The sequence below is a fragment of the Callorhinus ursinus genome, unplaced genomic scaffold (genome assembly GCF_003265705.2).
Source record: "Callorhinus ursinus isolate GAN/ISIS: 27379988/994484 unplaced genomic scaffold, GSC_fseal_2.0 scaffold11, whole genome shotgun sequence".
NCBI classification, from domain to species: Eukaryota; Metazoa; Chordata; class Mammalia; order Carnivora; family Otariidae; genus Callorhinus; species Callorhinus ursinus.
In genome coordinates this window covers 26,588,261-26,606,840 of record NW_027397073.1, presented here as the reverse complement: position 1 = coordinate 26,606,840, position 18,580 = coordinate 26,588,261, and the positions used below count along the sequence as shown (strand labels likewise).

Sequence of the window (18,580 nt, the reverse complement as noted above, 5' to 3'; positions counted from 1 at the left end):
TTCGATCCAATCCTGTTCACTAGAGACTTTTTTTCCCCATTAAAATGGTTCTTTAATAGTATTACAGAAGGCAAAAACCAACAGCTATGACAAGCCCACATCTTGTACACTGTTTAAAATGTTACACGCACATTTACACGTGTAACCTATAGACACGCTCTTCCTCCCTACCCCTTCTACAACCATCTCTCCTTGTCTGTCAAATCCCTACTCAGACAAGACCTAGCTCAAATGGCACCTCATCTGCAGGTTCTCCCAATGTCCTGGGCAGAAAGTTCATCTCGCCACTGTGTCTCCACGGCATTCTTTCACCGAGTCCTGCCACAGCCAACTTCAAAATGGCTCTTGAATTTATCCTCTCTCTAGTCTAGCCAATTCTTGCCCACTTCCAGTATCTCTTCTTCTCCCTGCTTGATGACTTCTTATAGGTTTGCCCCTAAATCCATCCTCCATACATCCATGAGACAGGCCAGGAGAAATGCTGTGAAGAAGGAGCTAGAAGGAGTTCCAGGATGGGGTGGAGTGTCACCAAGGTCATGAGCGGGCTGGAGTGTCACCAAGGTCATGAGCGGGCTGGGAGGTAGGAGCCTGAGCCAGAGGTGGGGCGTGTTGCTCAGAGGAGTTTCATGGGATGATCCCGAGGGAGGTACTGGGGTGGGGAGTAAGGGGGGTGGGAGGCAGCGATCATCAGAGTGGATGAGGGCCAGGATATGGGCAAGGTGATTTTCCACATGCACATTGAGAGGAGCAGGACAGAGACTCTGAAGTTTTGATGTGCAAAAAAATTACGTGGTATGCTTGATAAAAATGCAGGTTATCAGGTACAGCCCTCAAAGAATCTAATCAACATCTCTGGGGTGTGGCCAAATTGTGTCCCCCCCCTGCCCCTCCATTCAGTTTAAGTCCTAACCCAGGGCGCCTGGGTGGCTCAGTCGTTAAGCGGCTGCCTTCTGCTCAGGTCGTATCCCAGGGTCCTGGGATCGAGCCCCACATCGGGCTCCCTGCTCAGCGGGGAGCCTGCTTCTCCCGCTCCCTCTGCCTGCCGCTCTGCCTACTTGTGCTCTCTATCTCTCTGTCAAATAAATAAATAAAATCTTAAAAAAAAAAAAAAAAAGTCCTAACCCACAGCATCTCAGAATGCGACAATAGGGAGGTAGGGCTTTTAAAGAGGTGATTAAGCTAAAATGAGATCCTACGGGTGAGCCCTAATCCAACATGACATAAGAAAGGGTGAGGACACTGACAAGAGCACACACAGAGGGAAGACCCTGTCAGGACACAGCAAGAAGGCGGCCATCTACAAGCCAAGGATAGAGGCCTCAAAAGAACCCAACCGTGCTGACCCGTCTTGGGCTTCTAGCCTCCAGAATTGTGGGAAAATTAATTCCTGCTGTTTAAGCCCCTGGTCTGTGGTATTTTGTTATGGGAGCCCGAGCAGACTAATAATACTGCCCTAGAACAATGGCAGGAGCTGGGGGTCTGGAGAATGACCGAGAGACATATTACACCACCTTCAGTGAAAGAAAAAAGTAACCAGAGGACACCAGAAGATGGGATTGATGTGGGGCGGAGGCGACATCGTGAGATGGTGTGAGCCCCACATCTGAGAGTGCAGAGGAAGTCGGGCAAAGCCCCTCCCCCTGGCTCCACAGTCCGTGAGGAGGGAAAACAGGTTTGGAGGGACGAGGTAGCCAGGCTTCAGTCGAGGTAAAGAGGACGTGGAGGTAAAGAACATCTTGGGTATTTCTAAGTAAAAACGGTAGGTTTCTTTCTGGAAAAACCTCACTAAAATGACAATATATAACAGGTATTTTCAGGACTTAACCAGACAAAAAAAAGGACAAGTAGAGATAACAGCAACAAGATTTGGGGAGCCTGACAGCCCCTGGAAAAGCGATTAATACCTTAGTGCAGCGGTTCCTCAGCAGCAGCATCACCTAGAAATCTGTGAGACAAATTCCTGGGTCTCACCCCGGACTTCCTGAGTCAGAAACCCTGTGGGTGGGGCTGCACACTCTGTGGCAACAAGTTCTCTGGGTGATAACACACATGGAAGTTTGAGGATCCCTGACTCACCAGAACTGACCAGAGCTATCACTTGTGAAATTTGAGAGGCAACCAGCAAAAAGGCTCAGGAATGAAAGCACCAGGTAACTTCAGAAACAGGAAGTGAGGAGCTGAAGTCATGAGAGCTGGTTAGAAAGATCGAGGAAGCCGTTAGGTCCCAAGACCCCCTCCCCACTGGTTCGCATTTGCAGGCTCCATTCCAGCACACAAAGGGGACAGATCTGACAAGAGCAGGTGTGTTTCTGCCTCACTAGGCTACATTATTATATCAAGTCCCAATTTGGGGCAGAATCCTGTTACCTACCATGTTCCCAGGGAGATGGTTGCCTTGTTGTCTCAGAAAATAGCACTGAATGCGAAAAGACAGAATACAGCCCCTGACCCAGGAGGCGGGAGACCTTGTTCTAGGCCTGACTCTGTCTTCAACATATATATATATAATCAGGACAAGAACTCCTCATTTTCCTGAATTGCATTAGGCTATTTTAAAGGCCTTCAAACCCAAATATTCTATGGTCACATTTTTAATTACAAATGAAGAAGAAGCATAAAGTAGATGATAGATTGTGCTAAATGCCAGCATTGCCTAATTAGCCTAATAGACGGGGTGATCCCTTAATAGATATTTGCCATGTGGAGTTTCTATGTTTTTGAGTAGTTACTTCTATTTAAATCATTTCAACAAATATATACAGAGCTTCTACTGGATGTACAAATGTCTGAGAAGTGACACTATCCAAATATTTAGAAGAGCTACTGGGAACTATGAGTGACGTTGTTTTCGATATATTCTTAACTCTTTGTAATTTTGCAGTATTACTCTACGATTTAAAAATTAAGGACTGCCACAGTGATAGCAAATAGGTTAATCATCTTAAGTGCCAATTCTGTTCAATTGCTAATCTCTGCTTGGAGTGCTGTATTGGGAGCTTTGAAATTCATTTCAGACTCAGTGGGAGAGAAAGCTCTGATCGCTTAGTGATGTCTGCCAAGGGAATAGGGCAGAACACATGCTGTGCCTCTGTGTCTTCTGCTACTATCATCTAGAGGCAAAATGATCTCCCTTTACCCCTGTGAATGTGGAAACTGGACCCCAGATTAAAAGCTTAGTTCCTCTCCTAAGAGCCTTAAACAGAAACAGAGGACTCATCCCGGGAAGCCAATCATGGCTTCCAGATGTATCTTCCTTTTGGGGAGCATCTCATGCATAATTTGAAGAGAAGGTTTCTTTAATGTCAGGCAGGCTATGGAGAAGCATTGCTCCGTGCAGATTCTTCTCATCCCCTCAGCCACCTGAAGACCCTTAAATGTCGCCTCCCTCCCCCACGCCCACCACCACAGAGCTCTGGCATCATGCCTTAGAGAAGCCATCCCTGCCTCCCCCGGGATGGAGAACTGGTCAGTACTCACTGCCCATTATCCTCCGCACTGTCGGGCCCTCAGCGGTCATTTCTCTCACGATTTCATTGTCATCCTCGTTGGCATCCAGCCAACGACTGCAGTTGAAGTTGTACTTGTCCTTGGTCAGAGTGTTTACCAGGGTCATCTGGAATGAAGTCCTGGGGTGAGCAAGAGGTCGTACCCGCGATAGACCAGACCCTGGGGTCGCCATTCTGCTTTCTCAACAAAGGGAGGCCAAGGCCATCCCGTAGAGACGACTCTTGTGGAAGGTGGAGTTCCAGATTAACATCTACCCCTCTTGCTCCCTGGAGACCCATGCTTCCTTAGCAGCCAGGTGACTAGGGAAGAATGCAAGTCTCCTAACACCTAAGCATTTTCTCAGTCGACTTTGGAGGTCCTCTCCCCATCAGGACGTCCCCGTGCCCTATGTCCAAATTCGGGTCTCACTCTGAGACCCACGCTTACTCACCCCCACTCCCAAGAGAAATAAAGGCAAACTTAGGTGACAGGGTCATTAGAAAGGGACCATTCGGGTTCCTCTCCCGAGCACCTCCCAAGCCCCGGGATGGCACACCTCACCCTTTCTAAATGCCATCCGGAACCAGGGCTCCTTCTGTCATGCCACACCCGAATCTTGTAAAACCTGCCAAGATCCGGGAGCTCAATCTACGGGGAGAATTGACAAGGTTTGGGTGGACATAATCAAATGAAACGTGTTTAACCTCACAGCTGACCCCTTGCCAGGAGGGCACCCGCTCTGGGCCGTGTCTTCAGCAGTGAGGATGGCTTTGTTTCAAGCCACCCTCGTAGACTGTGTCCTCTCACGCCCTTGCAACCAGGGGCACGTGAGGGCAAGACAGCCGTGTAGGGCCCGGGTTCAGTCTGGCCTGGCGAAATCGAGCAAAAATAACTGACCCACAGTAGGATCCTGAATAAAGAAAATCTTCCAAGCAATAAACTCCCAGTAACAAAACCCATATGGCAATCCTGCAAATTAGCACAGGCCCACAGCCCCAGGACTCCACTGGACACTAAAACAGACTAAAAGATCAATACAGCAGTCATGCCCTTTCCCTAGGGGCTCGCAGTCTAGCCGGGAAGACAAATACATGAAGAGCAATGAACTGAGTGTATAACAGAAGCACCAGTAGGGTGCTCTGGGAAGACAGCTGAAAATTACAAATCATTCTCACCTAAAGGTCAGAGCACACTTCTGTTGGCAAAACAAGCCTTGCTCTAGTTATATACGCATCAGAAATTTAAAGCTAAGTTTCTTTTAAGATATTCTACCATTTATACTTTCCCTTCAATTTGCTCCTCACTCTCTAATTCAGTCCACATCAGACGGTTTGACGTTAATGTGTTCAGGATCTCTGTTCTACAATGATTCCCCAAGTTTCAAGGCTCTTCAAGAACATGCTATACCTGCTTCTTTCCCCCAGGCTTGGTTCTGGAGTGTCTGATTCAGGCGAAGGGCCAGATGCAAAGTGGACCCCATTCAGTCAATAGGTCACTCTGACACCCTTTGCAGGGGCCTGAAGTTCTGGTAGCACCTTTTTGTCTTCAAACTTGATTCAAAATCTGGCTTAGAAAACCATCCTCATGACAAATACCTTTTATATCCCTTCCTCCTTCCTCCTCCCTCCCACCGTAATACACTTCCCTCCTACCCTAAATTTCTCGATTACGCCTGGTTTGAACCACTTATTGTTGGGATTCAGGAGAATCTCGTCCGTCCGCCCCTTCTGTCCATAAATCTGGATGAAGATGGGAGAGTTGGTACCAGCTTTCTTCAAGTCGGTTGTCCAGACCCACAGGGACCAAGGGAATTCTGCAGAGACAGGTCAAGTTGTCCCATAAAGACTTCAGGAATAAAGAATTTTTATGTTACCAGTGGGGAAGAGAAGCAAATCAAAGGTGTTCAGGACTAAAGTGCAGATCATGCACAGGTGTGGCCCACTCTCAGAAACCCACTATAACAGGTGCCAATATTAGGGACCCAAGGATTCCTTGCTATTTGAAAGAGGGTACCTCAATGATCCTTTTAATGACAAAAGCCTATTAGTATGTTTTAAAGAGGAAAAAGAGCTGACTCCCTGCACCCTATGTATATTCAAAGTGCACTGTGTTGAACCATTCAGTTTAACATCTAGCCCATCACAGCAGCTTATTCAATTTGGGGGTCACGGGGGTACTATCCATGGTGCTGGGTATGTAACTCTATGGGGCCTTTACCTTGGAGAACTGAGCTTCCTGCGGAGCCCATTCTCTTCCTCTCTAGAGGAGAAATGAGAAGCAAAAGTGGACCCCTACACAGCGGAGCTCTTGCCCAGGGGTCTGACATCCTGGCTTCTGCTGGCCCTGTCTGGGAAGCCACCAGCCTCTGGGCCCTCTTCACCTACTTTTCAGCCTCTTCTTCCTGAGAGACACCATCTCGTAGAGCTGCCTCTCGATCAGCCCATCTACCTTCTTCTCATCCAGCCAGTTGCTGCAAGGGAAGGTCTGTTGGATGCCCGTGAAGGGGCACAGAATCACCACCTGTGGCGGGGGGGGGCAGATCATGAGTCTCCTGCAGCAGGTCCCCTGGTTGGGACCTCCTTACAATGTCTGACAGCCTCTTCATGTTAAGGATGGTCTACATGAGGATTCTCAAGGAATGGCACTTTTCTTCCTGTTGCCAGTCTCATTAAATCTTAGATCAAGAAATACCTCCCCCAAGGAGTCTTCCCGAGTAGGTATTATCCATCTTCCAATTTACCAGCCCAAATCTCAAATTCTTCCCCCTACACAAAACACCTTCTTTGAACACCATATTTCTCCATGCACATAAAATCTCAGTCCAAACCAAATGAACTAGAATACTAAATTAATTCCCTATATTTGTCTTGTAGGAAAAAGGTCAATCACATAAAAGGCAATGAATATCTGGAATATAATACAAAAACAAACTACCCTCTTCTGGGCTTGTGCCTCATTCAACCTTCTTTCTCACACTTTCCCTCCTCTACTCACATTCTGAACTCATGGGTTTAGAACTCAGAAGTGTGACCAGCCTAGGTCACTCACATTAGCTATGGCCAAAGGAATGTTCTTGTGACATTACAAAATTTTCTATCAGCCAAGAATTGACTATTCACACTGCTAGATTCTCAGATTTACCTTCTTTTTAACTTGAAAACTAATTTGACCCTACCACCGATCAAGCATTTTGACTAGCCACTGTCTTAACTGTGTTTGTTTGTTGTCAGTTTTTCATGGTTACTGCCATTGACTGTAATTTCTTTGGATTGAATTATGACCCTTAGATATACCCAGATATCTCTCAGAATTCAACTAATACTTACTCTCTGACCATGGTAGCTATATGAAACCTTAACTTATAAACACCAAGGGGAAGGGAGATAAAAGATCGGGGGAGGGAAGTCTGTACCCCCTCAGCCTCCCAGAGAAACTCTCTTCCCTCAAGATAAATGATGGCTCAGAGCCTCAGGTGGCAGCCTCGTCAAACACGTTGGTCCTGTGACACAAATGTATTAGCAATTAATATAGTCTACCCTCACATGCATTCATCATATGGGAAAGCAGAGGTCCAGAAAAGGGAATGAAGTGCCCAAGTTTGCAGTCAGTTGGTGGCAATACCAGAAGCATAAATGCTCCTGACTTATAATTATCAGTGCAGGGCCTTTTATACCCATCAGCAAGAATTTCAGGATTCCTATTATGGCTGAGGTCCACTGGGACCCATTATTGCACTCCATCTTTTATGCTATGCGACCATGTATTCAGAAGTGGACCAACCCATACACCTCCTCCACTTGGGCGCGCGCACACACACACACACACACACACTCTCTCTCTCTCTCTCTCTAAAATAAATATTATATGTTGGCTAAATGAACATAATAAAAATAAATAAATCTTTAAAAAAACTAGATTCAAGAAGAAATAGAATGCCTGAATAATTCTATAACCAGCAAAACAGAAACAACAATTTGTTAAAATCATTAATTTCACACACAAAAAATCCCAAATAATTTTGCAAGAGACTGGAACCATTTGGGGAATTTTGGGGAATAGATCATTGCAATTTTATATACCCTGTTTTAGGAAAGAGAATAATTCTCATTTCATGCCAGGATCAAACGTGTCAAGGACTAGATGAGAAAGGAAAATTAAGGGCCATGCCCCTCATGAACATATACACAAAAATTTTATATAAAATCTTAGCAAACCAATTCCAGAAACACATAAAATTAAAATCCATTATGACCAAGTTTGTCTTGAAGAAATTCACAGTCGGTTTGCCATTAGAAAATACAGTCATATCGGGGCGCCTGGGTGGCTCAGTCAGTTAAGCGTCTGCCTTCAGCTTGGGATCTGATCCCAGGGTCCTGGGATTGAGCCCCACAACAGGCTCCCTGCTCGGTGGGGAGCCTGCTTCTCCCTCTCCCTCTGCCCCTCCCCCCCTGCTCCTGATTGCTCTCTCTCTCTCTGCACTCTCTCTCTCAATAAATAAAATGTTCAGGGAAAAAAAAAAGAAAATGCAGTCATATGATTCACCAAATTAATAAAAGAGAAAAGCCTTATGACTATTGCACTAAGTGCAGAAAAAGCATTAGATAAAATTCAACAGTTCATAATAAAAACTTTGAACAATACAAAATAGAAGAGTATTTCCTTAATCTAAGACTGTCTACCAAAACCCCCCAACAATCATAATTAACTAAATAGAACATTAGAAATAGTTCCTTTAAAATCAACAACAAAACAAAGATGTCTACTATTAACCCTCTGTTCAGCATTGTACTGCTCATGTGGTCAAATAAAATATAAATTAAATATAAGCTTTGGAAAGAAAGAAACCAAACTGTCATCATTCACAGACAATATGACTTTCCATAAAGAAAATTCCCCAAAAATCTATAGACAAATCATCAGAATTAATTAGAGTTTAGTAAGATGGCTGTTTGTAAACTCAATGTACAAAAGTACTTCTATTTCTACATCAGCAACAAGTAGTTTAAAAATATAAGTTTAAACAGATATCATTTATAATAGCAACAAAAATTGTAAGGGCTCTATGAATATATCTAACAAAGACATGTAAGACCTTTATCAAGAAAAATATAAAACTATATTGAAAAACATTAAAGGAGACCTAAATTTTAAGAGGTATACAATGTTCATAGATACAAAAAATATCTAATAAAGACGTCAATGCTTCCAAATGGATCTATAGATCCAATTGAATTCTATTCAACACAGTTCTTCAGGGAACTTAGCAAGAAAATTCTAAAACTTCCATGGAAAGGTTAAAGGTCATGAATATTAACACATTCCTGAGGAAAAAGAATAAGAGAGAGAGAGAGAGAGAGAGTGCGAACAAGTGGGGGGGTGGGGCAGAGAGAGAGAGGGAGAAGTAGACTCCCTGATGAGCAGGGGGAGCCCCATGTGGGGCTCGATCCCAGGACCCCAGGATCATGACCTGAGCCAAAGGCAGATGCTTAACTGAGCCACCCAGGAGCCCCCCCAAATACTTGTTGACCGAGAGATTTATAAGCTGAAGTGAAACAACACCAAGAATCAGGACAGTTTATAACTACCAGCTAGCACTTGCATTTGGCCCTTGGATGCATGCACAGAACAGCCCTCATTCCTGACCAAAAGCAGAACAAGATGGATGGGCACGTTACCAACCCAACTGCCCAATGAAAGGGCCTGCCCATGTGCTCTGTCATTGGTCCAAAGGAAGTAGGAAGCAGGAAGCAGGTCAGCATTTCTCTTTCCAAGTTAAAGAAGAGGGGCTGAATCAGGAAAGGGCCCCTCCACCCCGGGAGGGCATCCCTTACCTTCTCGCAGTACCAGCCTCTATTGACGCCCACATTGCTGTGCCCGATGGAGACCCGACTCAGAGGACTGAGGAGGACAGCCAGCTCGATGTGGAAGATGTCTGTGCGGCCACGGTCAAACACACCACCTTCCAGGAAGATTTTCCCACTGTTCTTATTCCCTCTGGCCCCATACATGACCAGGTAGATTTTGGATTTGGTCCCGGCCCCCCGGACATCCCCAGTGAAGACGGTGACCACATACGAGATAGCTGGTGTAGAAGCCACAGGGGAGGAGAAAGTTAGTGCCAGCTGGTTACAAAGTCCCACCCACACTCTCCTCTCCCCGGCTCCAGCCTCCCTAGACCCTCCCTCCTCCATACATCCTCATTTCCCCCCTTTCCTCCTCCCCAAGATGACATCCAGTACCGCTCTCCGCTCCATGTTATCTGAGTTTCGGAATAAACTGCAGGTATTACTATAAGAAGCTGCCAGCCCTGATTACAAAAACTAACAAAGAGAAGGCAGAATTTGAGTTGGCTAAGAATAGTACTTGTTATTAACGTTAATTACCACGTGCCTATTATTAATAGCTGCCGGATGAATTCTGTTATGTCTGATTTAATTATAACCGTCAACTCCATTAATGGAGATTTATATTCAAGGCTATCTGATTCATTTCACTTGCTCTTTTGCTCATAACTTAAAAAGACAACTTTTAAGAGAGGGCACTAATGTCCTCCTTCGCTGCCTGACGTGGTAGGGTGAGGGAAGGAGAGAACATTGTGGTTGGGCCATCAAACTGGGGTTTGATCAGTCAGGAGGCAACTTCATGAGGACATGAAGTTCTGGGCAAGAGCCAGCAAACGGCGATTAAGCTCTGAGATGGGACTGAGAAAGAGAATACGCTGAAGGCAAACATCGAAACTCTGCTAAGGTCTGGCCTCCCCTCATTTTGTCCTGGAGTCGAAGGCAATGGCCCTTTAGTCCCTGTCAGTTCTCCCGAGCTCGCACACACCCCTCCACCCCACCCCCAGCCCCACCCTCCACCCCAGGGCCCAGGGAGATGAAAATCCCAAATTTTCTTTGGAGCTATAGCACATGCGGCTCCGTGGATGCCTTTTTCATTTATACACTTACACCTTCCTTTGTTCAACAAATGCTGATTGAGCGCTTACTACATGCAAGGCCTCAGGGAGACCATGAAGATGGGAAAAAGTGGCCACTGCCCTCAAAGAGGGGCTCTCCAGCTCTACTTCTCCAAAACACACGGACCTGGGACATACGTCCACAGCCCAGGCTACCAGCAATGCTCAGCCCTCGCCGGCCATTTCTCCTGCTCCTCTACCACTGGGGCAAGTAAGAGTCACATGGTGAGAGGGGTCGTAGCAGACCCACTCTGGTATCTGTTTTTAAGTAAATACTTTGCAAACTTCAGTTACAAATGACGTGTGAGGTTGAAGGGTGCTGGAGCAGAGGAACACTGGATTTCCTAACTGAGAGCAGTCATGGTCTACGTATGGCAAAGGAAGGGAGAGTGCTCTATCCACAGGAGGAAGGCAGGGCTCAGAGGGAGTGGCGGGTAGCACAAAGAAGAGAAATGGCATCACAGGCTGAGGAGAACGATGTTCTAAAGATAAAGAGAGAGAAAGAGTAAGACCAGCAGTGAGGGGAGGGGAAGGCATGGCTGAGGTGGGGGGGGCAGCTGAGCAGAAGACAGGTGGATGAGGCGGGGCGTAGGTTCAGGAAAGAGGGTCAGGTGTATGGATGAGGTGGAGGGGGGTGGGTGGGGAGGTGGAAGTGGGGAGGTAAGATGTTGAAAGATGCTGCCAAGAGCTGGAGCTAAACTGTAGAGCAATTTGCATACTGTGCCCCAGAACTTGGATGTATTCTCTATGCAGTGCCGAGCAACAGGAGGCTATGCAGCAGAGCACCTTCTCAGATGTGCACATTGACAACACTGATTTTCTCGAACATCCATGAACTCTCATGCTGGGAGTTGCAGGTTTTCTGTGGAATTCACACAGGGTAGAGATTTAGGTGGCAGATCAAATCCTAGATCTGTCACTTACCAGCTATATGACCTTGGACAGGTCTCTTAACATCTATGTGACTCAGTTTGCTCATCTGTGAAATGGGAGCGTTAACAGTTCCTATGTTACAGGGTCACTGTGGGGATTAAAGGAGCTGAAATGGGTCAGGTGCCTGGCAGAGGGCCCGGCGTATAGTAAGCACTCAATAGCAGGAGGAGTTAAGAGCAAATCCATATTCTCATAAACGTCCACATGGAATAGGAGTTCACACTCCGGCTTCATGCAGCGGAAAACTTCTTTTGCCCTGGGAAGTTAGTATCTGCCCAGGGGCATCTCCCCACCTCCTCTGGTATCAGCAGAGCCCCAGGCTCCAGCCCAAAGGGACAGAACACTTTCAAGAGCAGGAGGAGTGGCTGGCTCCCACTTGATCACAGGCCTCCAGGCCCACAGATGAGAACACGGAGCCTTGGGCAAAGTGAAATATCAGCCAATCCGACTTCCCCCTTCTTCAGTTCTACCTGTGGTCTCAGCTCCGCCCACTAAGATATCCCTTTGGATTTTGCCATCATCTTCGTCCAGGGCCAGCCAGCGGTTAAGGGGGAAGTCATATTTCCTTTTGTTCCCAATATCTTCAATGATAATCTGGGAAGGAGAAGAGAGGGAGGGAATGACCAGTGTCATGGAGGGCTCACCTGGTGATCGAATCCCTCCACCACTCGAGTGCACTCTGAGAATACACCCTCACCTTCCTGGTGGCGCACTAAGCTTCTTACAAGGACACACCTGGTGCAGAGCACTGAGAGGCACATGGGGATGACTGAACCACTCTTCCCTCTTCCATTACAGGTCATTTAAAAAACTCAATGCAGGAAATTTGGCAGGATGTGCCCTGTGAGACCTGGGTGTGAAGCCTGGATTTGCGGACCACAACAAGAGCATCATCTTCCCCACCTGCTGAAGGGTGGGACCCCAAACTTCTTGGTGAGGAGCAGAGTCCACACAAGGAGAACTATGAGCCCCAGATCAGGCACACAGAATCCTGGGATCTGGTGATCAGGTCCGAAAACATCAGTCACTGACAGGGAGGATAACGGAATCGGCCATTCATGAAGCTTCCCGCAGGGCACTCACATGTGAGCCAGGTTGGAGAGACTGAGATAAGGGGGTCTTTCAGGGTTTACGGAGAAGCCGAGGGGCTCTCCCAAATGTCCCAGGACCCCAGCTGAAAACCTACTCTAAGATAAGCAGACTGGTCAATAACTAGAACATGCCCTCCACTCCTAGCACTGTGCAGACAGAAGCATCCGCGGACACACAGGGTAAGCTGGAAAGTGGACATGTCTGTCCAGGTGTTCCCAAGACTGCCCGAGAGAAGGGACTCTGATCTCAATGAAAGACTCATTTCTTAATATCCAAGTGTCTGCAGTGTGTCAACAGGGCACACATGGGCTGCCTGAAGGCATCCCACCTTGTTCTAATCCCATGTTCGTATAGGAACCTTCTGGGCTAAGAACAGTCTTCCGGAGGACACCACTCACTAGGGGGGGAGCCAGTGGCCTACGCCAGTAACTGGAAGCCACACCAGGCTTCTCTCCTCAGATAAATCAGTGTTCCGGCTTCGGTTTATAAGTCAGTCCCTTGTGAGTTTGGTTGGTGTGAGTCACCCTTCAGAGCCTGCTGATTTGGTTGTCTGTACTTCTCAAGCTGAGTGCCTGGACACCACTGTGGCCCAGCCCAGAGCGTCTTCTGCCACCGAAGTCCAGCCTCTCCCAACCCTCCTATCTGCACATTTCTCTGTGGCTTTCATCTCCGTGTTAGGGGGAGACCGAGGAGTCAATGACAAAAGTCTGAGGCTTCAACCTGCCTCCTAACCCCCCCCTTACTCTGATGCTCACCGAGTCGGAAGAGCAAAGTGAAGGAAGATAGGACTTGGTTTATCAGACAGGCTCTCAAGTCTACTAACAAACCTAGATGCACAGATTCACCATCTCTGTCTTTAAATGTTCACAGACGAGCGCGCCAGCCATGGTTTCAAGAGCCAGAGCACCACCCTCACAGCCCATGGAGTCCATCAGTAAAGGGCCTTCCACTGGCCTAGTGTCTGATGGGAATTCCTGACCTGAGAAGTTTAGCTAATCTGAAAAATAAAATGTGTACCATTCAATACCCCTCCAGGACAAAACTAGCTGAATCACAAAGAGACGATATTTGAAAAATAAATTTTTGAATAACAACCAAGACGCTAAAAACTAGATGTTCCAAAAATACTAAATACAAAGAAAGGCCGAGAGAGAAGATAAAAGCTTAAGTACTGGTACAGAAAGTATGAAAGTCCATGGACAGTTCTAGAAATTTTCCAGATGCATATTAAACTGTGTAAACAATTCTCTGTGAAAATTCGTGGCCGCAAGGTCTGCAAGATGAGGCTGGAGGAAGCCGGCTCCCCGAGAGCCAACTATCTGGGAGCACCTCTGGGACGCACACCACAGCGGGAAGGAGCAGAGGTGCAGGCAGGGAAGGAAATGACCGAGCGCTGCAGTGCAGAGAAACTAGCCGGGGCGAGGGGGCAGAGGGTTCTCCCAAAGGCATTCTGGCCTCTGCTGACATGGGTCCTGGCTGACTCAGGACCCCTGTTGCTCAGAGGGGCATTTCCAAGAGTCCCTTGTAAGACAGGAGGGAGCAGCTTTCCCGCTTCTGTTCACAACCTCCTCAGACAGCTCTGAGTTTTCATGGAGTTCCTTGTAAGACTTCAGGACGTCTCAGGAATGGTTTTTGCTAACAGAATGAAAGGTTGGTGTTCCAGCCAGAGTGCTGCTTCACAGATTCTGTCGTTACGGCAGAAACCATTGTAGAAGAGGACTGGGGAAACAGAAACCCCCTGCCCCGTGACTGAGAGCAGCACACGCCTGGAGAGAGAGAGAGAGACAGAGAGAGAGAGAGGGTGTGTGTGTGAGAGAGAGACAGAGAGACAGAGAGAGACAGACAGACAGAAGCAATGACCAAATAAAAAACAAGAACCATTATCTCCTGGGGGAACACCCTCCATTGGAAGACAAGCCCCCAGGCAGGGCTCGCCTTCTCAGAGGCGAGAAGGAGAGCCGGGGTCACAGGCCCCCGGGGTGGTGAGGCCTGTCCACGCTGGAGCCCACTGTCTCAGCAGCGACAAGGACACAGCCGAGTCAGAAGGCAAGACCAGCCAACGGGAAAAGCCAAGAAGGTTACACTATCCTGAAGGAGAGGAGGAAAAGGTGGAGCCGCCAAGTAGGGGTCCTTTCTTCCCTGTTCTTTAGACACACCCAAATGATCGGGGGCCTTGGGGATTTCATTTCCGCCGGCCCCCCACCCCTTACAGGGTAAACACACGGGCGTGAGCACATGGAGCGGGGCCTGGAGTCAGCAGGTTTTAGATCGATGTGGAGCGTCAGCTGTGATTCCTAGCAGCTCTCCGCGCTCTACATTGGGAGAACTTCCACCGATTTTATACAACCTGATGGGAACAGAGGCCCGTTCTGTGCAAAACTGAACACACACAGAACAATGTGAGGAGGATGAAGGGTCTCCTCCCTCCCGCCCACGTGCCAAGGTGCCCAAGACACATAGAGTCTGGGGGGCGCCCACGAAGGGTGGACCCGCTGTGTACCAGCCACCACAGCAGGCAATGCACGTAAAACAAACCTCTGCCTTCAAGGAGTTTGCAAAAAAATGCATACGGGTTATCCAGTAAAAGCGGCCCATGACCTGTGAGCAGCCATCGCGACACTCCCAGAGCCGCTGCTGAACTGTGCCTTCCTGTTAGAGTTCTAAGATCAGAGGGCAAAGGGCAGGTAAGTTTTGACCCAGAAGAAAAAAAGGAGGAAGACTTTTGGAGCTTATGAACCCACTTTAAGATAAATCTCAGCACCTAGGAGTGAGCAGGGAAGACCTGGGCTCATGGAAGAGGGAGAGAATGTTCTATGGGGGAAACTGAGGCCCACCAAAGGAAGGGGAGCTCTCCTTGTCACGAGGCTATCCTTAGCCCCAGGCTCCAGGTCTCCGTCATTACACTGAAAAACTCTGTCACATAACATAAATAACTGTAAACGGCAGCTTCTGAATGGTGACACCCTGACATTCCCTTCTTCCTCCGCTCCTCCTCTCTGAGCCCACCCACACACCTACTCTCTCACCACCACCTCTGACCATTGCTCCACCTCAGTCAATAAAGACCTCTGACGGCTTATTATGATCAGGATCTGGAAAGGTCCTTCCCACACCTACCTCCCTAATATTATTTCCCACTTCGCAGTCCTCTGAGCCCTGTGCTCTGGCCCAGAGCTACTCAGTATCCCTGCCCTACCCTCCGGCTCCTCCTCATCCGCCCACAGGAGTCCTCCTCCCTGCCCCTCCTGGCAAAACCCTACCCGTCTTCATGGCCCAGCTCCAGTGGACCCCTGAGGCCCTGTGAGACATAGCTCACCCCCACAACCTTCATTTGTACCTTACTCAAGTCTTTTATCTCCTCCTGTTTTGCATTAAACTCAGGGTAATTCTGATTTCTGGTCTTCACACCAGGAAATTTGGTCTGATCGACGCTACTCTAATTGTGGGACTCCCAAGACAGAATGTTTGTTCATTGAAAGCAGGGCTGTCCCTGGAAGCTTGGGATATAAGGGTACGGCAGGTATGATTATTTTAGGGACTTGTCTTACTCTTTTAAGGAGCAGAACAGTGTTTATCATAACAGCTGCATTTGGTAGCCGCATAAATGTTTGTTGAGTTTTAATTGGTAATGGGAGGACACACTGAGCTTCTTGACATCCCTGAAATCAACTCCACGAGCCCGTCTCCTCGTCCTGCCAGGGCCAGTGCAGTGGTGCAGGCTGCGCTACAATTCCCAGCCGCACGCAGCAGGCGATCTCCGCATGTGGACTGTCTAACACGTGACATCGTGGAGGGAATCCAGACTGGGAGTCCAGAGGACCTGAGGCACGTCCCAGGCCTGCCACTGAAGAGCTGCAGGGCCTTGGGTCAGTCTCTTTACTGCAGCAGATGGACCAAGGACAGGACCCACTGGTGCATGATGTTCCATCTTGTGACTATTGCTCTTCCTAGGCGGTCTTTGAACTGCACAGACCATTTGAGTTGATCAAGACTGTGAGCTAACCAGACGTGGGGGCCCAAACCCTGGGTGGGGGCAAGAGCTGGGGGTGGGGAGGATGCCAGCCCTCCAACTCTGGGAGAGGGAGAGGCAGGGAGGAAGGGGTGCGTGGGTGACCTTGAAGCCCATCTGCCTGGGCTGAGAAGCACACATGGGCAGCCGACTAGAGGGGCGACCACCTATGAAGGAGTTAATTATACTGGATTTTAGATTTATCCCACCAAGCCCTTGAATGTAAATACCTAAGGAGTGGTTGTCATGTGGAAGTCCAAGGCAACCAGCCTGGCAACTTCGAGGACCAGGAGCACTTACTGTGCAAGTGTCAAATCTGGAAACATGGCCAGTTCAACAGCCCCTTTAATTGGCGTCCCTAGGGAGCCGAGGGCCAGCAGATCAGTCAGAGTGAACTGAGGAGGGGCAGCGTGAGGTGCGAGGCAGGGGAGGCAGGGGAGGCGGGACACCGGAGCTGGCTGCCCACGGCGTAGTCACAGACTGCCTTCCCCCAGCCTCTGGCTTCCAGCTTGTACCCACCCTGCCTGGGACCTAAAGCCTTCCTTCCTCCCTTCCTCAGGAAAATAGCTAGGAAATCCAGGCACAATGGTCTACAAAGTGCTTGAGTTAATTTTTTGTCTTATCCCCAGGAAGCATTTTGGTTTGGCTTCAGGTATAGGAATAGGCTGTTAGGAGGTTTTCAGAAAGCAGCGAAACTTGGAGAGGGACAAACCGCCTTGGTACTGGGGGGTGGACGGAGTGGGCAGGTCGGGCCCTGAACTCACCCCTGCACATGATACAGCCGCAAAAGGAATAACCAGCCTCACACTGAAAGTAGCCTGCCTGGCCTTCTGGTTCAAAATAGTGTCTGACTAGCAAATAAGAAAAGAAATAGGAAAGAAAGAAGAAGGGAGAGGGGGAGGGCAGGAGGAAAGGTGGAAACATCATTCCAAAGAATCAGAAGAAAAGCAGAACTCTGCCAAGGGCCTCACACAGCATACAGTACAAGGATTCAGGAAAGCGGGCGTGCTTCGTGGAATACAAGAAGATTTGGTCTTTACGAAATAGGACTAACCATCTTTAAGGGTGGCAGGGGCTGCATGGAAAAGGCAAAAGGTGATATTAAAAGGGAACTAGGTTGAATAAGGAAAGGCATCAAGAGAACCAAAAAGCAGCAAATCCGTCAAAGTTCTCACCATCCGGCGCGTCCTTTAACCAACTCCTGGGAATTTATCATAAGAAGTAATCTTAGCTGTGCATAAAGATAAACTACAAGGATGTGGGTCACTGCACTCTTTATAGTATCGGAATGCTGAGGAAACGGATGTTCAACAAAAGAAGATCGGTTTAATCAGTCCTGGTGTATCTGTGCACTGCAACACTAGCGCACTCACCAAAAAATTACATTGTAAAACCTTCGTGGCATTTTAACATGGGGACATTTGCATACTCTGTTTCAAAGTGGAAACAGAGCAGCTCGTAAAACACTGTTTACAATGACCCCGTTTTATAAAAAATGATATATGTATATTAATTCACAGAAAAATATCTGGAGGATGTGTACCAAGATATACTCACTGGTTGTCTCTGGGTGGTGAAATCATGGTGGTTTAGGTTTATCTCATTTTGTGTTCATGTGTATTTCCTAACTTTTTACAATGACTACGTATTACTTTTATAGGAAGGAAAAAAATAATAGAAACATTCAGAATTAAAATGCACACTGACAGGAGAAAGGAAGGGACCTGGTAGTTTGGAAGAGTCAATCAATGACGGGGTGGCAGAAGGTGATACGTTCTCACAGGATGCAAAGCACAGAGGAGGGAAGGGGCCACAGGAAGCTGAGCACTTTGCCAAGCAGAGAACGGAGATCCTATAAATGGCTGATTGGTGCTCCCGAAGAAGAGGCCAGAACAGATGCCATCCAAGCAAGAATCTGGTATATCATAGGAGATCTCTTTCCTGAGCTATAAATAAATAAATAAATAAATAAATAAATAAATAAATATCCTTTGCACCGAAGACTCATCATGTCCCTGAGAAATTAAAAACAAAAGCAAAAGGAAGGGCTGGAGGGTAAGGGGATGAGAGTATAAAGGAACTAACATAGGCCCCCCTCGTCT

General features: G+C 47.8%; 1 protein-coding gene across 2 annotated transcripts in view; it reads right to left on the bottom strand.

Moving 5' to 3' along the window:
• The window catches only part of LOXHD1 (lipoxygenase homology PLAT domains 1), a 149,374-nt gene that overhangs the window by 89,492 nt on the left and 41,302 nt on the right, over positions 1–18,580 (bottom strand). For both annotated transcript variants that reach the window (XM_073897971.1, XM_025886803.2), the window contains exons 7-12: positions 11,848–11,971; positions 9,318–9,568; positions 5,871–6,006; positions 5,139–5,299; positions 4,048–4,134; positions 3,478–3,613 (exon numbers count right to left, since the gene is read on the bottom strand). In XM_073897971.1, the coding sequence (XP_073754072.1) occupies positions 3,478–3,613; positions 4,048–4,134; positions 5,139–5,299; positions 5,871–6,006; positions 9,318–9,568; positions 11,848–11,971 (895 nt within the window). The remainder of the gene's footprint in view (positions 1–3,477; positions 3,614–4,047; positions 4,135–5,138; positions 5,300–5,870; positions 6,007–9,317; positions 9,569–11,847; positions 11,972–18,580) is intronic.